The 24,507-nt window shown below is 38.7% G+C and overlaps 1 protein-coding gene across 1 annotated transcript in view; it reads left to right on the forward strand.

Moving 5' to 3' along the window:
• SNCA (synuclein alpha) overlaps positions 1–14,954 on the forward strand; it is a 56,333-nt gene extending 41,379 nt beyond the window's left edge. Inside the window, exons 3-4 of the mRNA XM_027706584.1 lie at positions 13,235–13,324; positions 14,325–14,954. Coding sequence (XP_027562385.1) covers positions 13,235–13,324; positions 14,325–14,357 — 123 coding nt within the window. The 3' untranslated portion in view covers positions 14,358–14,954. The remainder of the gene's footprint in view (positions 1–13,234; positions 13,325–14,324) is intronic.
• Positions 14,955–24,507: the final 9,553 nt, after the last annotated feature.

Below are 24,507 nucleotides of genomic sequence, written 5' to 3' on the forward strand. Positions count from 1 at the left end.
GTTAAACAATCCCGGAAGGAAAAAATTCCTTTCTTCCTGACTGCTAAATATTTAACAGGCTGCTGAATGATCAAAGGTCCCTTTAGGATTTTAAAATGACAAGATAAGAACGAGTTTAAATTCTCTAACATTTGCATTTGTGACAGCAAGAATGTGAGAAGCAATGTCAAATGCTTGAAGTCCGCCCACTCGTGCAGTGATCACTGAGTCATTTTACTGATAGAAGCCAACTCAGAATACTTCACCCCTTCTATAAATGTTGGACCAAACTCAGCTGGGAAATGGGAGCATCACCCACACAACACAAGCCACTAGAGCATTTTCCTTTTGTACAGGGTAGTCAGCAGCAGTATTAAAAAAATAACTTCAGTGCTGAAGGGGTTCTGTTTCTGCAATGAGTAGTCATCGGGGGAATATTGGCTTCTAAGTTTGCTTTGCCTTAAATCTTGGTTTCCACGGGGTTGGTGAATAGTGTTAGGAAGACACTGGGCTTGAATACTGTCTCTTTATATGTGAATCTTATGCTCCTGCTGCAATGAGGGTACAGTAGAAGAGCTCACTTGTCACTGATTTAATTTGGGAAATTACAGATGGATACATGCTGAGTCTGTCTATCTAACTGGATAAAAGTAGTTTGCATCAAATTTCCAAGATGTTGTACCTTATCATACTAAGTAGTTTTGGGTTTTGGCACTTGAAAGACTTTGGATTTCTGAGGTTTATTCTTGATTCACTATAGTGTTATGGTACTGTTCAACCTATGTAAAAGCTTTGATTTGAGTGCAACTAACTACTTGCTGAAGTGTATGCTTGAAAATCTTTTGCTGAGTCAGGGTTTAGATGGATTTAAATGTTTAAAAATAATTCAAGTTGAAGTAGATCAGCTTTTAAGCTTTCGTTAGTAATGTTATTTTAATCTTTTTAATCTTCTTTTATCAGATTGCTTACATATATGTTGTGGTTTAAGCCCAGCTGGCAACACAGCCGCACATATGGTATACGTTTGTTGTCGTGGTTGCAAAGAATGTGTTGAACTCTTTTACTGCAATAATACATTCAGAAAAATGCTTCTGAATACTTGGGATATGGTTATTCTTCTGTAAATAGCTTTTTGAGGATGCTAGATGGTCCAAGGCACAACCTGGCAGAAGTTTCTTTTGTTTAGGTAAATGTAGCCCACTAAGCATCCACACTTTGCATATACTTGTTTGCAATGTTGCAGGTATAGCAAAGAGATTAATAACATTAGAGCAGTCAATTGTTGCATTTTCTGATGCCACTGCCTTTCTTGGATAATTCCTGGCAGATGGGCAACTAAACTGGAGAATAGGGACCAGTTGGTTTGTTGCCTGCTCTTACAGAAATGATGCACGTATAACAGAAATCACTGCCATTTTCACTGGCACTTCACTATTTCCTCATTGAATCTGCTTGTTGAACAATGCTTCTTATGAAATAGTAAAAATGTTATCTGGCTTTATGCTACAAAACTACAAAATTATCATACTTTAATGAGAGCCATTGAAACACCCCTATACTGGGAATGCACAAATACTCAGCAGATAACTGAAACAAAATGATTTGGAAATCATGATTAAAAGATGATGATGCAGCATACTGCTGAATTTCATTTAGTTTGTTTGTTCATGTCAAACTACATTTACTTTTAGCCTCATGTTCCACAGAAGTATTTCCTAGTCTGTATCATTTCTAAAATGGCATTTGCATGTTAATTCACCAGCTGAGTGTCTAACTGATACTGCTCAAGCATTTCCAAACACTTGGGCATCTGGCTGTGGCAGTCTTGTAAGTGAGTTGTGTTCAGATCTGCATGGGTGATTCTCAAGATCTGGCTCTCCTTCTTATCTAAATGTTAACCAGGCAGCATGTGTAGAGAAACATCTTTATGGCTGGTAGCAGATAGGTTTTTGTGTTGCTTTCAAACTACAGGGAGTCATAAATACACATCTTTTTCTGAAGAATGGACTAATCCTGCCAGTCTTCTTGTATCATCCTCAGTTCTGAAAATACAAAGGAGCAGCATTTAGGTTCTCATTATGATGGAGAAATTGTTTTATTGCTTTGAGCAGTGTATTGATGTTCAGGGTCTGCAAATGTGGCTTGTAGGAGAAAGAACTGTACCAACTGTAATTGAACATGTGTTCTCTCCTCCTCTGTTTTAATCAAACATCCTTGTCTCTTATAGAATTAGCTTTGTTGGTAATCATTCTCTTTGGCATGACATACATGAAATTATTCTTCCTCAGCTTCATCTGAGCTTCTGTAAATCACATGTAGCTAGCTGTCTGTTATGCCATGAATTTGAAGAAAAGTGGTTTGGTTTGGTTTTTCCTATTTATCCCCAGAGTACAGAGTGTAATGAGTGCAATTACTAAGCTGTGTATCACTCAAAACTTCTTGACAGAATTGTGATTTTACCTGCTGTTCTGGATGTTGGGAACAGAATGAATGCTTTTATCTCAACTACATTTTTTGTATGCTATCTCTATGGTGTGTATGCATTGTTTTTTCCTCTGGTATGCTTAAATTTAGATGGGGCAGTGGCTGGAGTATGATTAGAGTCCCCTCTCTCAAATCATAATAGTAGATGTGAAAAGAGATATTTTCCTTTTGTTGTGTTCCCTGTGGCTGTGGGACTGACTGCTTTCCTGTGAATTGTAGCAATTTATGGTGTTATCTTCACTGTGACTTAGGTGCATTCCTGGGTGCAGAGGGCAGCCCCTGCTTAGCTGGTTAAGTTCATACAGCTAGTGTGATTAATAATAAGAAAGGACCAGAGGAAAAGTGTCATTTTAACAATTCTGATAACTAACATTTGATGCTTCTTTGATCCTTTAAAAGCAGCTTTGCATTTTAATTTCAAGTGGTTTAATGGAGTTTATTCATAGAAGGCTCCTTCTGGTAAAAACAGTGAAGTAACATTTCCCCTTTGAAGATTCATCTGTGGCTGAGATCATCATCATCATCCCACACTGGTTCAGGTAGTTTTCTGACTTTAGGCACCACTGGGGCTTGCTTGCCCTCCTTTCCTCTTTCAGCAACACGATGAGCAGCATCTCTGCCCTACTTGACTCTGTTCCAAACACCAAGCAGCCACATCCCAACTCTAGCAAGACTTGCCTTGCATGCAGTTCTCATAAATGAGCAACAGAGACACAGGGTAGGGGATGCTCAACAGGTTTTTCCTAACTGTTTTGTATGGAGAGAATAAGCTGGCTTACCCCAGAGAAGACTGAAATGAGTTAGGGTAATGGTTTTTCCAGTATCAAACCCTTGCTATAGAGAGAAAGGAGACTGTGTCCACTGGGAACAGGACTAGAAATATTGTTGCTAAGTGGTAGTGAGAGAGATCAAGGTTAGACACCAGGAGAGATGCTAATGGTAACAGTAATTAAGTGCAGGAATAGATTGCCTGGGGATGCTGCCTGGGGATGCAGGGAATTTTTGTCACTTGAGGCTTTTAATGTGGCTTTTCCCAAACATCTGTTGGGAATTATTTGAAGAAAGCTGAACCTGTCTAAAACAGAGGTGTGACTTAGGTGACTCCTCAAAGGCCATCCAAACTTGCACTCTTATGATTTTCTATATATGAAGTAGTAGTGAAGATTTTTATGGATCCCTTTTGGGATAGCAGCACATGTCTGAAGAGAGGGTTATAAACACAGGCTACTCTCAGACATACAGATATTAAGTACAAAACTGGCTTAGTGGGGAGTAGAGTACATCAGGCTTTTATTGACGTAGAAGGAGCAGAATTTGGCCTGGGAAAGGTTGTGTTGCATTGAACTCCACTCTCACGCAGTGTAGATGATAGCAGAGATCAGTCTGCTGCTTTCCTGCATCTAAGGCAGAAGTGAAAAGCAAAGATAACAGTAACAGTGCTGGGAGAGGAGGGAAAGAAAACACAGATACTCAAGTATTATATATTTAGGTACTAAATAATCTTTTATACTACATAGTCTTTTATGAGTCTCCTTAACTATTACACCTTACTAAGTAAACTTTATTAAATAATTCTTTTCACTTAGTTGAAGAGTTATTTCTCCTTCTATGGAAGAAGAATAAGCTGAAGTGATACTTGTGATGTTTGTATTTCATGCCACTGGACTCTGAAGAAACCTTTCCCAATTCAAGTGAAAGCTCTGAATAGTTGTGTACTTGCTTCTAGATGAAGAGTGTCCCTTCAGGAACATAAACTTAAAATACAGGCTGACTCTCTAGTCTTTTGTAGTGTTTCATCTGCTGCTGAATAGATAAAAATTGCAGGAAATACATCTGAAACCCTTATAATTCAAATAATTGTTGCAAGTAGGTTTTTTAGAGCAAGTGCTTGTTTACTCCTCAGAAGAAATATATTTTAAAACTCCCCAGCTAGGTAAAGTGTTGTAGTAGGTTGGAGTTGAAGGAATGCTTTAGAGAAATGCTCACTGGTAATAACTGAAGGGTAACCACTTCACTTACAGCACGTACTATCAATCAATCAATCAATCAAAGCCTTTGAAGGTGACTGTCCTGCCACTAGATCACCTGTGAGCTTGCCACTCAATGTGCTGGAGAGTAAAAGCAAAAGAGCCAATGCTGATTGCATTAGCTTCTCCTCTCATACTCTAGGAAATAGCAAAAGGGAGAGAAACCTACCCTCTTTCCACTACCTGTAGAGAGATCTTCCCCTTTCTTTAAAAACTTCCTTGGGAATGAGCGAAGTTGCTTCCTTGCCTTGTGAATACAGTCACACGAGATGGGGTACAGAACTGAAATGTGTGCTCTCTCTGGGACCATGTGTAATGGAGTGGGAACTCATGCTTTTCGTTGTGCTAGAGGATGGCTGGTCCTGCAGTTTTTTGTAGGGGACTTTTCCTAAGAGTAATAGAAATAACTATGGTTTAGACATTGCTGTTTTGGATAATACAGCATTGAATGAACTGTTTGCATAATTGGAGAATTTTTTTAGAGGAAACTTAATTTTGCCTTTAGGAAAGAGAATATATACTCATGGAGTCTATCCAATAAATTCTGGAGTTTATCTGCACTAAAGATTTATGTAATGTTGATATTCAAATTGTTTTAAATAAAGTATGGTAAAAAAACTTTGCGGCTTTAACTGGGACCATGCTGTTCAAAATCATCTTCATTGACTTAATGGAGCCAAATTTGAGCAAGGTTGCTCTTTTCTATGCTGACTGCCAAGCTGATGTGTACCACTCTTCTAGTTAATGTGATCTGTCAAGATCATGTGTTGTTATGCTAGTTTTAGTCAATGAAGGCGAAGCTCAGGTATCATCCTTGGAGATCGTTCCTGGTGATGGGTTCATACAGATTGGAGAATCCTCCATTACAGCAAGGGGACAGATGGGTTTAGCTAGTCCCAGGACGCTCCTGACAGACATAGGGTCTGACAGGTTCCTTCATCTTTCCTCTCTTTTCTAGGATGTGATCATTCCTGCTATTCTCCTTTGGGATCTTCCAAAATCCCCAGCAAAGTGTGTTGTGTAGGCTGAATTCTGTATTCAGGAGAAGGGACTCTTGGACTAGCTTAGACCAAGTAGGTTACCTCACAGGCCTTGTTAATACATGAGAAAATGGCTTCCCTTTTTTGCAGTAACATGACATTTCTGGCTTATATTATTCTTTGGCTTTGTAATTATTTTCTGTGCACCATTTGCCCTTCATCTTTGATTTTGTGAGCCTAAGTGTCACACCTTTTCCTGTTGAGGTGCATGTTATTTATTTCAGTCACTTACTCAGTTTTGTCAATGTACCTTTGAATTATGTAGTAAGAATAATAAAAATAAACTCCAACTGTGTATTGTTCCTTCTTAATGCATAAGACCGAGCAAACACTTAAGTGCAGTCCTTGGTTCTTCTTCCAAATCCTTGTTGAAATTAGTGGTATTACTTGACTCAAGATTCCTGTGAAACTGCACTCTGAAACTTCAATTTTGAGAATGTAAATCACAACATTTATAGTTGCTGTTGTTCAAGCAGATCCCTTAGCCTAAAATATTGTTATTACCTTGTTCAGGAGAATGTCAGGAGAGGCAGATCTGTGACCACATCCCTCTGATGTGATGTCCAGTTAGCGTGTATCAGTCCCACTATCTTGCAATTAGAAATTACTTCAGTCTTTCCAAACGATAAGCCCTAGTTTATTCTTACCCTACCTGTGGAGTTTTCCATGTCACCATAGATTTCGGAAACCCAAAAGGATGAATCTGAGAGGACTGTGTGTTCTGGATGCACTTACATGCGTTACTGATGTCACATTGACTCATCCCGTGGGCAATCTCTTATTTTAAGTCACCTGTAATTAATGCACATGTCCATCACTGTAGAACTCATATGACCTGCTGGTCTGGCCTGGGAAATGAGTGGCTTCTCCATGTAATCCCTATTTATCAGCAAATAGCAACATACCAGTAACTCTAATTAGGTATTTTATCAACCTGGTTAATGCAAATGTGAATCTGAGTTTCAGTAGAGTTGATTCCTCGCAGAAATGTTCCTGTTTTACTCTGAACTGAGTCTCATCTTTGCAAGCAATACTAACTGGGGAATTTTAAAGGAAGGGAAGAAAAAATGTACACAATCTGTGTTGTACTGAAATTTGTTTTTCAATGAATTTGAAACAGTTCATAAATTGTTGTAAACAGAAAGTATTTCCAGCCGTTTATAAACACCAATAAGAACCTGTAACCACGGACACTCAGTCCTCACATTCATTCCTCTCCCTTTAGGCCTCAGTCTTTTTCCTTTTCACTTTTGTCATTGCTAACTAAAAGGCATAAAAACACAAATTAAAATGTAGCCTGTAGCACTTGCAGGAACTGTCTTAGCCTTTCATTGGAATTGTGCTATTGAGGTGATATTTATTTGTTTAATTAAATGTCTCTTCTTTGTTTCAGTTCTCCATTTAAGGAGAAGGAGGGCAATAGTCTCATTTCATTATTGGTACTCTAAATGAGTTGTACACTGGAACAGCTAGTTTCCTTCACACATAATGCTTTCTCATCAGTTCCTTCACTTAGGTGATCAGCTTAGGGATAATTAAAACAATTTACTTTATTTCTAGCTAGTGTGCAGATACACCTCTGTATCTCCAGAGTAAAACTGCTAGACTGATGATGATGCTTTGCCATTCACAGCTGAGTCTTGGAGGCACTGACTATTGCAATGAGTGAGCAGGAGCTTTAAAGCATCCTAAGCTGACCTGGCAACTCAGTTATAACCAGTAAGCTCCATGAATTTAATGTCTTAGGACTAGGAAAGTAGATGAATTGAGGCCATTTTAGCATATCTTTGTTCTGCCTCTTGTTGGAATTGTTTGTTCAAGGGTTTTTCTCCCATCCAGATAAATTGGGCTTTATGGTCAAAATACCTGTAAAAAATAAGTTACCAAATGATAAAGACAGTTATTTGTTCTTTTTGGTCCAATATCCAGCCTCTGAGTGTCCTGGTGGAGTATGTTTGGTGGAGAAGGAGAAATACAAATTATTTTCTTTTCAAAGGGGAATTTTAAGCCCATTGGCACAATTGCTGTTCGGCTTGTAGCAGGAGGTGAATTTGTAGAGTAACCATAACAACTGCACTGAGGGTATAGAAAAGGAATCCCAGAATTTTTCTTTAAACTCCACCGTGTAATGACTGACAGCTCCCAACAAAAGTTCTTACAGAGGGCGTAATACCAAAATGAAATGGGTTTAGTCAGGCTGGAGGGATATTGAGTTACCATTGAGTTACCACATATTGAGGCAGCCCTGCCGAATTATAGGTTTGGGATGCGATAACAGGCACAAGACCAATAGCTTTAGGGATAAACAGTTCATCTCTAAATAATGATATGGTGATAAAGACAGATTACTGGTGCAGTTATCCAGACTGTAACAACAGCATGTTCAATAATTCACTAATACTGGGCTAGACTTAATATCTGGGCTTACAAAGATGTACAAGACCATGGCTGTCAGACAGGCAGGAAGCAAGGATGACTTCTCTGAACAAGCTACTTGGATCAGTTCACAAGCTCAGGAAATGTCAAATTCCCTGATGGGAATTCCATTTAGTTGTTGAGTCAGGAAAGCACTGTTTCCTTTTGTTCACCAGGCATCATATCCCACCTCTCAGCCAGTTCTGTCTGTGGTGTGCACAGAGCTTGCTAGTACAATATAAGGCAATCCCACCATTACTTTAATATTTCAGCACATGATACTTTTGCAAGATAATAATGCTTTGGATGTGTTTTTTTATTTTGAGCTCTTGCTGGTGCCACCACCTCGTGTATATGAACAACAAATTGAACTGTATTAAAATGGCTTTGCATAGAACATTTTGTTGGAGGTTTTAAAGGACTTTCCAAAAGAGACTTCAAAGGTCTTTATAAATGAGGTTTACCAAAATTACCTTGTAAAACAGCATTTTCCCTATTCTAATTCACTGCTTTTTCCATAGTGCCTCTTATCTTGATTCACAGTTAGTCAGTAATTATAAGACACAAAATAACAGACTGGCAAGTGATGTAGTGTGACCAGTGCTCATTGAGTTTATAATAATCTATTTTGTTGAAACTAACAATGACTTCTCATGTTGCATTAACTTTTTAGGTGTTTGAGACAAGCTTCACCTTGTTTTTATGTATATAATTAAATGTGGACAGTAGGGCTTTCTGTCAGAGAAAAGGTCCTCCCACAATATCTGCATGGAAAATTTCATAGAGGTCTCAAGAACAGACAGAAAATCGGCAATTGTGAAACAACGTGAATCCTAAAGTTTATGGGGGGAGCTTATCAATGAGTATAAATATATGGTGGCGGTGGTGGTAGAGATTGAACCAGACTCTTCAGCATTGCCCAGTGATATGTCAGGAAGCAGTGGGCACTGATTGAAATGCAGGAAAGTCCATTTATATGTAAGAAAAAGGTTTTTCACTGGATGAGATTATCCAGCAAGATTATGGAGTCTCCATTTGTGGGAATGGTCAAAATCCGATCAGGCATGGCCCTGAGCAACCTGCTCAAGGTGGACTAGACAATTTCTGGAGGTGTCTTCTGACCTCTGTGATTAGTGGCTTCCAGGGTGATCACCTCTTGGCAGGATAAACGTTTTAAGAGCTGAGAGTTTGGTAGCCTGGTTTATTTATCTCAGAATGTGGAATCACTCCAGAAGGAATTAGTCTCCAGTAATCATGAGAATATGCATGACTCCTTCAGTGTTCATAATGGAAGGAAAACACGTAACTAGCCAGGGAGATAGCACGTTATAATGCTTAGATCAGCTGCTAAATTACAATTGAAATGCTTCCTTTTGAAGTTGCTTTTTTCTGTGACTTGAGATAAATTTTCTTTCTGGTGGCAATAACTTGGTGTTCCAGCACACATCACTGAGAGAACAGAAGGCACACTCCTGAAGGTGCCATCACTACATGGTGCTGACATAGGAGCAGTACCATGGGCAGAGCATTTGGTCTGTTTTCCGTGTGTGGAGGATCCCAAACAGTCTCTCCCCTTCCACCAAGAGTGTTATGAGGTGGGAAAGAGAGCAAAGGGAAAGAATGAGGTGCGATTTTCACCAAAAACACTGAAATAAGGGAAACCCATCTGGAGACATTTTCCTAGTAAAAGGAATAGTCCTGAAGTTTTGTCAAAGAGTCTATATTTTAACAGGTCTTCACTTTAACCGGGTCTTCAGGAGGACTTTTTCATTTAGTTTCATTACTATTTTATTGCAAAAGTGGGTCATTTCACACTGTCGTGCACAGAGCTTAACAGGATTCATTCCCATAGTAAAGGAGAAGGAGTCAACATTTTGGAACCATAACAGCACCTTCATCTCTGAGAGCCTTTAGTTAAGCTTTTCAGATCATCTAATAGAAACCTTTCCCTCTGGAAATGACCTTCTGTGTGGTCTAAGAGAGGTTGCTGCTTCTAGAGAAAAATGTGTCTTTCATACTAAGACAAGAATTGGTCTATTGGGTGGTTTTCTTCTTCCATAACTGAATTAGGATATGGAATTATTGATCATGAGAACGTGAAATTGCATTTCTTTGTTTTAAAGGAGGTAAATTATGATATAAGGTGTACCTTAGGTGGCTCTCTGTTACTGTGGGTGGTTGTTTGCTTTTGTGATATCCTGGAATTAGAAAAACGGTACTTCAGAAGTAGAGAGCACCACCATTAAAAATTATGTGGTCACCTGTGCTCTACATTTAAATGTAACAGATGTGACCTTGAGTAATATCATCCTCATCTAAACTGCAGTGATCTGATCTAAACTCAACATGAAAGGTGGTGTTTATGTTACTATTTGCAGCTGGACAAAGGTGATAAACCTATCCCATGCAAAGAGTTCCCTTAGTGGTTTGGTACGGCTTTTGATTTGCTTCATTTGAAAAAATAATGGTGGTGTGATTGATGTTGTATTTTTCTAGTACTGCTGATTGTTATTTTTGAAGCTGTAGAGGAATCTCCATCCTGAACTTGCTGAAGGAACTTGGGAAGATGATAAGTTCAGTCTTTTAGGCATTGTGTCTTTGTAATCCTGATGGACAGTCGAGATCCATGGCAGAGGTTCCTAACAGACAGCAAACAAACTTTGAAGCTCTTATTTGAAATTCGACTGGCAAGTCTTTGTCGTTACTAATGGTCCTGGCAGTTTCACTTGCCATCTGTTTTCCTGCTACAGATAACATTAAGCTGCATGCTTTCTTTCTTTCTTGTGCAACCCCAACTGTTCTTGTGCACAGTTTTATTTGATTGTTAGCTGAAGCTGTTCCTTAATGATTGGGAGAAGCAGAAATTAAATTATATTTTGGATTAAACAGGAGAGCAGGAGGCTGGAGGCTTAGGTCCTTAGAGCTGATATGTTAGATCAAGTGCACAGTAACAGCTTTAAAACTTGCATCATGTACACTATTTAGCTATTTCAGTCATAGCTGGTAGGGATTGATGCTACTTCTCATAAGAGTAAATAGGCATAAATACCCTTAAAAATTTATTTAGAAGCTAGGCTAAATAAAAACTGAAGGTCAGGTCATCTGAGGAGCTCAAGTGTTTTGATAAGCTGAGGCAGAACTGTAATTGGGCCTAGTTTTTCTGATAATTTCATACTTGAAAAATTACCTTTCATTTTCACCTTCAAAAATTACCTTTTACTTGAAAAATTACCTTTCAATTACCTTTTGAAAACCCCAAATTATTGGCAGTTCTGGGAGACAAAGGTACCTATTAGATACCTAAATAAAGGTATTTGCAACCTTATTTTTTGGCGTCCCTTGACTCTTTGGAATTTGTCTGTGTTACCTATACCATAGAGCAGTGCAGGATGTTGACTCAGAGCAGGCACACCCATGGAGGGTACTTGGCAGAATAGTTATTAGGTATTGACTCCACATGGACTGTACTGTTTACCTCTAAAGGAAAAAACTTATCTGGTCCCACTGAGAAGCAGTGGGACCAGATATCTTCATATTTGACCTTCTGAAGTCTGAAATAAGAGCTAGAGAGAAGAATCCATGTTATGGAAATAAATTCTGCACATCATAGACTTTGATGATAAGGGTAAAAAATACATGTACCCGCATATGCATCAGAAAAGGTGACTGATCCAAGGAAGAACAGGATTACTATCTGGCAGATAAAGTCACAATCTGGGGAGGTGCAGAAAATGAGGAACAGAGCATTATGACTATGGTCACCTGGTTAAACCACAGAGGGAGCCAATACATGGCAAATGGTGAACTTGTGTATTATACTCTATTTTGTGTTAAACTTGCAGAGGTGATTTTCAGGTTTAGCTTCTCTTACCCTCATTTTGTCTGTATCCTAAATTTAATTTAGCACCATTATCCTTTAAATTGTAGACTTTGAAGAATTACCTCATTAGTCTGGTTTGTGACTTACTTAATTTTGTATTTCTGTCTACTCTACCAGCCTGCAGGTGGTTTTTTTAAGTGAATTTCTTCCTGAGTGTCTGTAATTGTGTTTTAGTGCATTTCTGTCTAGACTGACAGCTGGTATAAATCAGCATGATCACAATAGTTCCACTGAGATACTCTGCCTGTTTTCATATAAATTTTCTTACAGTTCAGGATGAACTCCAGCACTTTTTGCTCTGCCAGAACTCATGTTTCTTCTCTGTGAACTTCTGTAGGAATAGCTACAATGGGGATTGGCCCAACTGAAATGTGGGTTTTTTTCCTTTGTGCTTGTTTCAGATGGTATATAGTATCTATAGTTCTAGGATAATAATAATTTTACTTTAATAATCTTACTCAGCAAGTTATTCCTTACTCCATTGCAATCCCATTAATTCTAAGAGGCTCTTATTAAAATTGCTTTATAAAATAGAAGTGCTTCTGTAATAAAGAAAAAAATGAAAGAGGCTGGGTGACAGGTATTATATTATACCATGTATCATATACTAATAGTGTATAGAATAACGTGCTGGTTGACATAGGAAAGAATGTAGAGGTATGACCCATTAAAGGAAAAAAGCAATCCCCAGTACAATTGGATTCTGAAAGTGAAGGAAAAAACCAGCATGCAGTAATCTAAGTCATAATAGTTTTCCCTTTTTTGGCCACTTTGCAATGTATTTTGAAAAAGCTAAAACTTTAAAATAAAGATTTATGAGGGTGTGGATGTGTCTATAATATTAAAAAAATAGATAATTGAATTATGATTTCATTTGCGTGTCTTGGTACTATCCAATTCTGGCCTGCAGGCACTTTTGCATACGTGTGACTGTATTGCCCCAAGCAGTTAAACAGGAATTAACGTGATAACTTAATGCGATGCTTAAACAGTTTGCATAGAACTTTGTTTCCCAGATCAGTTTCTTAAGGCACAAAAAAACTTGCTTTGGTTTGCTTCCTGTCTTGACCAAAGCATTTTCTGTGAGATTAAAATATTTTCCAAAGATATTCAGCAAGTTGTTGTTGGTAGTGTTCTTCTGTTAGGATTGACTTCATAGTCTGTCCATGGCAAGAGAGAAATAGAATCTCAGCTATTCAAAGAGATGATAGTAGTCATTCCCACAGATACCCCTGTGGAACATGGAGAAGATCCCTCTGGAACTAATGTCCTCTAGCTCTTCACAACCCCTGGCAAGCCCACAAACAAAGTACAAGCCAAGAAATCTCGACAGGGAGGAAAGATGCACTTTGGCATAGGTGGGGAAGCAAGCAGTTACTGTCACTTTTCTTTCTCTATTTTAAATGTAGAATGAAGAAGGTTTCCTACAGGAGGGAATGGTGAATAATTCAGATGTTCCTGTGGATCCTGAGAATGAGGCTTACGAAATGCCTCCAGAGGTAAACCTGTTGTGGTGTTTGCAGTGAATGCACGTGAGAGAAGGGCACGGGAGGAGGCTGCCTGCATGAGTTATGTGAGCCCGGCACACACTGATGCTGTGAGCTGCAAGGGCACAACAGAACTGTGGTCTCTTTGGCCAAGGTCTGCCAGAGGTGTAGTGCTGGGAATCAGAAAATTAATTGCTATTTTTGTTAGTAAGGGAGATAAATGGGAAAATACCGTGTGTGTTTCAAAACACTTGATCTTGGGTTTCTGAATAACGCACAGTAACCTTGTATCTTTTTTGTATGTTTAAAAGGGAATGCAGGACAAACTGCATCTTGATAGATTGTTTTAATAGCTTGGCCACTTACCAGTCCATCATGCTTTGTAAAACATGAAAGTTAATGCAATTATGGGAGTAAATTATTTTGTTGTTTTTTATGAACCAGCTATCTAAAATATTACTACAATATCTGGCATGATGCATGAGTAGTTGGAGTAGCAGTTTTACGGTAGCGCAGATAATTAGACTTAAAATGAGAGGTATAAAAAATTTAGGCCATGATCCAGTAAAAGACTTAAAGGCACATTTGAGCATAACATCTTGAATATCAGTGAAATTTTGGATGCTGCTCATATGTCTGTAGATAAAGACTCCTTTAAATGATTGAGCGACTTGTATGAGGATCCGCAGCACCTGGTGTGCTGTTCAGCTCAGAGGTTGTTCTCCTCCCTCTGCAAGTGAATTTTCATGGGTGGCCTCATGAGTTCCTGGCAACATCAGCTGAATTACGTGTAAGTCACTGTAAAAGTGAGAATTAGTTCTCTTCTAAGTACCATATCTTGTAAGGTACAGGATCTGGAAAATGTGACAAAATACAAATAAATGTCAAGATCCTGAGGAAATGAGAATCCATAATATTTTGGCATTGAATCCACCAGGACTAGAATAAACAGTGAAAGTAGGATGTATTTATCTAAAATGCTAGTAGTGCTGATTTCTGCTCTCCCCATTAGGAAGAGTATCAAGACTATGAACCTGAAGCATGAGAGTCCTTTTCTTCCTTTTGTCACCTGAAATCTACTAACTACTAAAGACGTCCCATCCTGTACAAGTGCTGAGTTCCAATGTGCCCAGTCGTAAAATTTTTTTACAGTTTTTACGGTGTATTTTGAAGTCTTCCATCAGCAATGATTGGAGTATCTGTGACCGCATCCACCTTGTTTCAGCATTTCCCTCCTGCTGAAATGAAAACGGTTGGCAGGGTCATTGTTGTGCTGTGGATATTGTGGCTTCAAGTTTAAAAGTTAAAAAAGAAAATCTTAAGTAAAAACACCTAAGTGTCTAATGCTTATTTCTAATTCTGTACATGTTTTGTTGATAGGCTGTCAGTAATTTGATATTGTTTATGATACAGTTTTTATTTGTTTCCTATGACTATTCTTTCTGTGCAGAGATGACTTATTGTGAGAGCTTTATATATATGTGTATGTATTATACATATAAAAAAAAAGTAATTGAGCATGAACTATGCACCTATAAATATTAGCTGTTGAAATTTTATTGTTTTGTGATGTGTTTTATTAACTTGTGTCTGTAAATAATGGTGTTCAACTGAAGCAAATAAAACATAACCCATTAAAAACCAATTTCTAAATTTGTGATGATTCCTAACACCACCTTTCCCTTCCAAAAGGCCCTGTTAAAGCCTTCAGACTTGTTGCTTCTTGTAAAGGAACTGGAAGAACAAAACCAGCAAATGGCAGCCCAGTCTGTGCAAAAAAACAGGGTGAAAAATGAGAGCATCAGGGCTGCTGCCTCAGCTGGAGTAAATTGTTGACCAAATAGATTAATTTGTAGGGCTAATAAACTTTCTGTTGTAAGGACAACCTGAAAGTGAATGAAGTCATTAATAACGGGCTGCAGCAGATTATCAGGAAATCATGAGGCCTTTGAAGAATTACTGTTTTGAGGTTGTTAAAGTGCTGGGGTATACAGTGATGGATTAGTTGCAGTGAATTTGTCTTGTATAAAGTTCCAGTTAGGAAAAGTACAGTCTACTGTCTGTTTTTAGACAGATTAATTTTCAGTTATTATGTTGCCTGGGCATTTTTCCATATAGTAAAAAGATTTAAATGTGAAATGTTTTTACTTTTATCATGTTTTATTATTTGTTATTTTGGAACTAATGTTGCCTCTAACCTGAAGTAGTTTTGTATTTTAGGTTCATTAGTCTTGAGTAGGATTTTGAACTTCCCTTACAGCTAGTCTTCAGTGTTCTGGTTAACAGGTAAGTATCATTGTCTGGTTTTGTAAATGAGAAACTTAGGCACAACCACATAGTGCATATCACTGGTATTGCACAAAAAGAGGACCAAAGCCCTGGAGGCTGAACTCTCCAACTTGTTCTTGAATTGAGTTCCTTTCTGGCTTTCTGCAACCTCCCCGCTATTAGCATGCCCAATCTTTCCAAGTATGAACCTATCCCAACTGTATACAGTATACAGTGAGAGTTGATGGTGTAATACTATGGGCTAAAATCACATGGACACGCTGGTTTCACCATGCTTAGAAAACCAGTGCTTCAATTTCCCATGTCACCCCCCAGTCCCAACCCTGTATTTCTAAGGAATTTCATTTATTTCAGAAGAATTGCTGTATCTTTTTCAAAGCAATTAAAATTCCCCTTGATCATTTCAAACAACTTGCAGGCATTTTCATCAATAGTTTAGTTGCTTCATGGAGCCTAAAGTCCTGTGCTCTTTAGCAAAAATCTTTCATGCTAGCCTGCAACAACCCACTAACAGTTTTCAGTCTCCTTCAGAAGTGGTGCGTCAAAAGAATTTCTTGATTTGGATGCCTCTACTGTTAAAAATCAATGCCTCAGTGACAAATCTATTGATTGTATCCCTGGAAAATCAGGACAGGACAAGTAAGATAATGCTTTTATAATTATTAATGTTGTTTTAGGAATCTTTCTATTCTAGGAGAAGGATTTGGGAAGAAAAGCCCAGTGCTGTAGTGTGATTTTTTCCCCAGCATAGCAGCAGGGACTCATCCATTAAAAGCAACAACTGAAACCAGTCTCATGCTTAATACTTCAGAAAATAGCACTGGAAATAGTAGCCTAAGTAGAATATGTATTTCTGTTGTTCGTCTTCTCTTCCACAGCCCTCCAGGTCTTAATTGCTCTATTCTCTGTTAGGGAATCAAATTAAACTGGTTGCTCACATGATGCAAATAAGTCATGCATTTTTTAAATAAGCTATGGGGAGCAGTATGCCATAAAGAACAGCAACAAGAATAAATCTGCTCCTGAGACTGGTCCATTGTCTGAAAATGTAAGAGTTAATTAATTTTTTTCGTTGGTTAACATCAGATCATTTAGAGGTTTTAGGTCATTTAAAATGTACCATAAGCGATCAGTTTAGTTCTTGTGCCTCTTGCAAACGTGCCCTCAGATGGCCCCAAAAGTCCATGGGACCCCTGGTTACTATGGCAGCACATTGTGGTGCATTGTTCTGGTAAAATGCTGCATTTTAATTAGATTCCTGTAAGGGCTGTCAGACCATCCTTTCCAGGTAAACTAAGTGCCATTTTGTCTTACTTTCTGCAGTGATTTTGTCTTACTTTTTGAGATGAATTCTGACATGTGGATTGCAAATGTCAGAACTGTGTTGGCTGCTAAAGCTGAACTAAATAGATACTGCTGCATTCGGATTTTTTGAAGTGTCTACTCTGGGAATTAGAAAATGTTTAGATAAAATTTGTTTAAACAATGTCTGCCAGAGAGGAATATAACTTGGAGCTCTTTTTTTTCTTAAGAGCTTGGATTTTAACTTTAATCAAAAGCAATCTTCTATTCTTATATAAATAGCTAATAATGAGCCTCACCATATCCTAGTACTCCAGGGGAAAAACACATGTAGCTTTTTTGTTCTAGTTTGACAACTTTAATTGGTCTTATAATGGTTCCTAATTAAACACCTTGTAATAATATTTTTATTACTGTAAATCATAGTGTTAATACTTGTGTTACGTGCATACATACATATAATGACTTTCAAGTAATTTTGTTTCCCTGCCAAGACTTTCCTTCATTCCCTCAAGACAGCTGTAGACAAGTTAAGGTAAATTGCAATGTCATAAGCTCAAAGAAAAGTAACATGCCTGCATCTCTTCAGGAAGCACAGATTTTATTCATCCTGGCTTTCATAGCTTGGGTGGCCCAGGCTCAGGGATTCTCATATATGAAGAATCAAACATGGACAGTGGATCCATCAGCTGCAGCAAACTCAGAGTAGAGACTTTTGCCTCCAAGAGCTGTGAGACTGGAAGATGCAGGGCTGTCCGTTTAATGGCTGAAATTATTCCAGGAGCACAACAGAAGACAGGTGCAGAATGGCTGCCTACACATATTCATAAAATCTTACTATACCAAGTGTGTATATATATATATATATATATATATATATATATATATATGTACTACTTAATTGCCTCTAAGATTTGATCCAATCTGTGGAAAATTCCTACTGGCTTCAGATGGGTGTTTTAGGACACCTGTAGCTCCATTATACATTAGATCTTCTCATAAAAAATTCCATGTCGCAATCTGTACTGATGTGATGAGTTTCCAGTTCTTTTCGTTATGCTTTTTAGGGAGAAAATAACTGCTGAAACCCTGGATTCTAGAGTTGCCTAAGGCACTGTCTGTACAGTAGTTTTTTTTATCAGATAGGTGGTATGCAATGGGGGTGATGCTCCAGGGCTCTGAGCCCTAACTCGATGAAAATAAAGAGAGGTGTTTTTGTTGACTTACATGGATTTGGATGATTCCTAGTGCCTCTCTTAAGTCTGAACAGAGCTAAGACAGCAGAGGTCAGGTGATCAAGGTTAATTTACAGAATATCTAAGAGTAGCAAAAGTAGCAGAAAAACAAAGATATCACAATAATCCCACAGATAAAGCTTTACCAGACTTCTGCAGCATAGCTGTGGTCTTATATACTGGCAGAATACCATACCTCAAATGTTGGGTTTGAATGGAGTAGTTGCCCCTAGGTATTTCAACCTTAGAGGTAATTACTCCTTCAGGTAATAGATATTTATTCATATATTAATCCAAAGTAACTCTTTGTGTTCTGCTCTGAAATACCTTAGGAGGTAAGTGGTAGAAGACAGATGGTTCCCTGACACTGGTTTTGGGTTCCAGTGACTTTAACTAAATTATCTGATACTTTTTGACCCCTAGCTTGAGGCTTTTAATATTACTGGAAAAGACTCTAATAATGAGCTTCACAGGGTATCATTGTTCTGCTTGGATATACGAAGGTCTGAAATAATAGCATCAGTTTTCACATAAGCAGACCTGCCCTTGAGTTAAGGTAACCAAAAGCAAAGGACATCTTAGCCTTTAGTGTCTCCGTGATGCATTTTTAATGGAAAATATTATCTGTTTAAATGCAGACATAAATAACTTTTCTCCAGCCTGCCTGACATTTAACGTGTAACTCAGAAGGTTCCTCTGATACAAAAAAGACTGGCAGATGGAGAAACAGCAGGTGGAACCTCAGATGAGACAGCCAGGAGGTAGCAAACTAGGTCAGATGAGATTTCTTCCATGTTGGAATCAATGCTTTCACAAATGCTTCCTCCAGTGGATGCATAAAAGTGGTTTTGGGGCATTTTCCATTAATATTCACATCTCTGAATAGGTCAGACTCTATCAGCAACTGATAGAGTTGCTGATATTTTTGTGGGAAAGGCAGAAATGTCTGAGATTACAAGGTGCTTTTTTCAGCATAGGAGAACTCTTTACAAGAGGCCAAAGCATCTATGCATTTCTTATTGAGATTTAACAAGGAGAATGTTTTTAGGAAAAGGCAATTGCTGGGATACCTCAACTTCTTTCCTTTTTCTTTCTACTCACCCCTCTCACATTTATTTCTTTCTCTCCACTAATTGCTAAATTTTCAAAGGGTTAGCTCTTACCCTGTACCCACTGCTACGAGTGTCCATTTCATTGCAAAATTTTACTCCAGATGTGTCTAGTACATTGTGATGAGGCTGCAAGCATGCCTGGAGAGCTGGGGTTTTTAGTCTTTGATCTTCCCTCTAAAAAGAGGGAGACGGCTCATCTCCTCCTTGGTGTGCTCCGTCACTGTAGCCAAGGCATTGCCCGTGAAGTGGAGAGGCACAGTGCCTGTTCAAGGAGAGCCGAGGAAGAGGTTGGAGAAGCAAAGCAGACATGAGAGCCATGCTGAGAATTGGCTGGCATTCATTCCGCCTCCCTCCCCTGGGCACTGCTTCTGGTGTCAGAGGCTAATGATAGAAAATAGCCCATGGCTTTACAGTTCTGCCAGGGACTGGCACCTCGAGGAGCCAGGTAAATTCAGAGGCTCTCCATGAGGCAGAATTCCTGTGCTGTTTGAGGAGAATTGGCTTTTATCTTGAATTCCCTTTTCTATTTTTCTGCCACCAGAAGTCCTCTATACCAAGAAAATAAAAGCAATTGATCAAGTAGTATACTAGATTAATAAATAAAAAACTAAGTATGAAAGCTGATTTTATCAGTCTCCTGCATACAAGAGGGGACTGCACAATGCCCTTGGGACTGTATCCTCTGTTGTTTGTTCAGGTGTTTTATTCATGTGAATTTCAGTTGCACAATTCCGTGAAGCCTTGCAAAAATAACAAAGACAGTCATCTAATGTTAGCACTTGATAAGATAGCATCCGGCTGAATTGGTTGCATCGTCTACTTATCAACCCCCCAAAAATCTCAAAAGGAGCAGCCTTAGCAAAAGGACATAACAGTGCTGTTGAGTAAAGGAGGAAAACATGTTAATGGTGAAAATGTAAAGGACAGTAATTTACAAATGATACATAATAAGGCCAAAAAGAAATTAAATCTGTGATCTCAAACCACTAAGTGGCAACTTCCCTTGGCAAAGAAAGGTGACAGCATCTCCCACAAAACACTTGAAACAAAATTCCTCCTATTTATTCAGCCCCCTCATTCTGAAATTGAGTTTCCAGATCTGGCCCAGATTTGCAGCAAGAGAGTGATATATTTCATTTGAATAATTGGATGTTCTTAGGTGTGAAATAAATGGACTTCTGAAAGCCTTCAATTTTCAATCTCAGTTTTATGAAAGCTTAACAAATTCAAATACAATGATAATTTCAGTCTGTTGTAGTCTGTGCAAAAGGCAGTTGCAGTGCACTTAAGTGACAGCTCTCTTCTACTAACACATTTCAGATAGGTGAGTTTTTCCTTCTTTAATTGTTCAGAATGTATGGGCATTGTCATTAAGTACTATAAAGTGATACTATTTTAATAATTGTCTTTGGAGGTGAGGAGGATTATCCCAAATTCAAGGAATCCATTTTTAAGGCACTTAATATAAATACTAGGTAACATATTTGAAATTCAAGCCTCACAACTAACTGGCCAAATCTGCAGTAGCGGAGTTTTGCAGGTGTAACCCAATAAAACTACAAATCCATATGTGGCTTATCTTACCTACAGTGCAGGGCATTATTTGGTACCTTACAGCAAAATACACTGTATAATGAAGATGCAGTGTTGCTACTACACTTCTGGACTAGGTGTTCTTGATGATACAGCTACATCAGTCAAGAATCACATTTTTTCTCATCCATGTTGTGTTTATGCTCTTTTAGGGTCTGAAGCACTTGTCACAGTGCCAGTTCCACTTAGCATGGTACTAAAAGCGCTCTACCCAGAAACCCTGGCATTTCCTAGTTACACAATGGATTTCTTGGCAAACCTTCTGCTCCTAAGAACAGCGTGGCTTTTCTGAACCCAACTGCCAGTGGAACATTGGCTCCTACGTGACCACAAACAAGCTCTTCATGTCAACTGTAGACCATCATGTAAACAATCGTTCAGTCGGGGTAGTCTGTCTCTCTCTCATAAAGAGATAAGCTTTGCTGCTTAAATAAAGGGAATTATCCTGAGCTTGACTATACAGCTGAATAGATGAGTGTTACCAGAGCAGCTCTGCCCTGGAGCAGCTCTATGACAAGGCAGCTCTGGGCTGGCTAATGCAAGTCAGTCTAGAAATGAGAGCAAAAGTGCTCCCTCGCTCAGGAGGGTGGGTAGGTCTGAAAGGTGAGAATTGGTGGTGAAAGGAGTGCCCTTTGGGGAGAAACAGCATTTAACACGTTGATAAATCACCCATCTGTTTTCTTTCTTTAATCACTTTGTCTTGTCTTACCTGTTACAAGGTTGCTGGAGAAAAGGTCATTTTCTGTTCCATGACTGCTCAGTCCCTTGTACAACAGGATCTCAAATATTACTGAAACTTAAGTGGAGTATAAGGATAATACTGTTAACATGGAGGTTGGTTATACAGAGTGAGGTGTGTTGCCTCTGGAGACCCTTTGGAAATCTGCAGGAAAATGGTATGGATGGTGTGGGAGTGGAGTTCAGCTCTCAACCTCTGTGGGCTACTTCAGCTCTTTGTAAACTATTGCCTGAGTTCCTGCCAGGCTTCTTATTACACAAAACACAAGTGCTGTCGTGGAAAAGAAATGTTTGAGTTTACTCAACAGCAAAGAATTTTGGCATTGCTTAAAATAATGTACCTGTACCTTGCCAACTCTGCCTCCAGGTTAGTGCCTGAACTAGCTGCACCTCCACCTGGCTGACCGGGATGTAATTTCCAGAGAAGATGCTATCTTAAAAGTGAGATTTACTTTATCTCATCACAGAAACTCAAAATAGAAGGAAAGAAAGAAGAGTGTGTGACTTCACTCTTTCAAAAAGCAGATACTTTCTAGAGGTAAGTGGCAAGTATTGCTTTACAATTTCTTCAATACCTGCAGAAGCAGTGCAGCCAGTGTAGGGCTGTGTCTTCTGCTTTTTGTGTCTGTGATGGGCATGAAGGGTTATGATTAGAAAATTAAATCAGTGGGCAAGTTCAGATCCCACAACACTGCAGCACAGCAAGGGCTGTAATGTAAGATATAGAGGCAGACTTTAATTCAAATTCCACTAATTGCTTATGGTGTTGTGGTACGAAAATCACTCCAGCTCAGTTTATGACCCCACTGTAAAACAGAAATAGCTGTGCTTGCAAAGTGCTTGCAGATCTGAGAGGTGTTATTACTTCTAATTCTGAAGCTACTTTGACTCCCTTCAATAATATGGATGCAATACAGCAGAAGAACATAAAGAACTGGAAATTCATTTGTAGCTAATTGCCACAGCTTGATGTTGCTTTTCCTCTTCCTTCTTCTGACAAACTTTTTATGTCTTTTACCAAGGCTGAATGGCTCTTGTGACTTTAGGAAACACAGGACAAGATCAAAACAACTGAGCTGGAAGGTGTAAAAGAATGAGGTTGCAGGCTCCCCTGAGTCATGCAGGTATTTCTATTAAAATGACCAAGCCATACTGTTGATAGATGGCTGACTTTTAAAAAAAGAAAACATTACCACGAGGGGTTTTTTTACCCATTTATGGTTCTACTGGTGGAAAAGAGCAACAGAAGGTTTTATCCTCCAACTTCTTAATTTAAATTGAAAGCAAAGAATGGGCTCAGTGAGATGTAAAATGCAAGCAAGTCTTTAATTTTCTCATTAAATAAACTGAAACGTGAATGTTCACATGGATATCATTGATTTGCATGACATCAGTTAGCAGCTGAGGTACCTGAAGATTAATGTGTGTATATCTTCCCTGGCTGGGGTCATGCCACAGCCACATGCTGACCCCAGGACTGAGGTCCATCCTTCAATGACACCTGCACTAGAGGAGAGCTGTGACTTGCTCTGATCAGTTCTGAGTTTGTTGATTGGGGTAGCAAGAGTCCAATTTGAACTCTGGTACTGTGTGCCCAAGTGTTAGGAGTTGGAGTGCATCCTTCCTAGACTTTTTTTTTCTTCAGGGTTCTTCACACACTGTTTCCAAAACAATGTTGCCAAAGAATAGTCTGTTTTCTCTGTTAACTTTTGTCCTTGTCTTTCTGCTGATCTTACAGTGTTCAGTTACAAAGCCAAAGACGTGTTGACTATCAGGTCATAACCTTGCACATCCCTGATTCCCTGTGGAATCTCTTTAGAGACATAATGTACAGAAAATGCAGGATTAGTACAATTGGACATGTTCTGATTTAAAAAAAAAATCTGCCTTTTCTTGTTTTTATTTTCCATTTATGCTATTTCTAAACTAAATGGTTATGAACATATCCATTTTTGTGGGCACATTGCTACATAGTAAGTAGGCAGCTTGGCCATCTGAAGGGAAATAGAGCAACAGAGATAGAGAATGGAAATAAGCATTGCAGTGGCTTCTCCATAGTTATCTTTCTGTATTGATGATTCCAGTTACATAACACAGTGTAGTGAGTTTGCATTTGCAGAGCCAACAGGGAACCTTGGAATAAGTGGTCCAGGTGAGAACCAGGTGTAAGCAGGCTCTAGAGAAGCAAAATCCATTTTTAACTATAGGGACAATTAAACAGCAGACCTCAGAGTCCAGATTTAATTAATTGCTCATTGCAGTACAAGTAGTTTATTTCATACTTGTCAGTCTGGTTTTCTTTTTCCAGAAAGGGGACTGGGATCACCTTGCTGTTGCTTTTGAATCCAAATTTACACAGTACTCTGCTACTCAAAAATCCAAAAATAAGTGATTTCCTCTTCCTGCTTCAGATTTCTGCCTTTGGGCTTCAGATTTCTGCCTCTCTCTTTGCTGATGCTTATCAGATTTACCTTCAAAAGTAACTTGCTACGATTTTTGTAGGTACGCAAGGCTTTCACTTGAGAAAAGCTTGCTGAAGCACGGAGGGACCTATCACTTTCCTATTGCCATTCACCCAGGTTCACACAGTGGTGTATTTCCAGTGCCATTTTTAATTATATTCTTCTAAGAAAATCAGTATTTGTGACTGTCATATACAGTTTATCAGCCAGCTTGCTGGTATCATTTCTGTAGTTTTTTGTGAGAATGTAAATTCTCTGGACAGGTCTGCAGCCTGTTTCAGATATCACTTTCACAGTCATTACATAACCCTGAAATCCCAGGTCCTTCACTTATTATTTGTTGTTGATGCTAGGAGGGCATCCTCAGGCCCTAGACATGATTGGGCCAGGAGCTTTAAAATACCAGACTGGAGAAACAAACCTGACAAAGAATGTAAATGCATTGGCTGCTATTTACAAAGCTG

Source organism: Neopelma chrysocephalum, unplaced genomic scaffold (genome assembly GCF_003984885.1).
Source record: "Neopelma chrysocephalum unplaced genomic scaffold, ASM398488v2 Primary Assembly neopelma1_382, whole genome shotgun sequence".
NCBI lineage: Eukaryota > Metazoa > Chordata > Aves > Passeriformes > Pipridae > Neopelma > Neopelma chrysocephalum.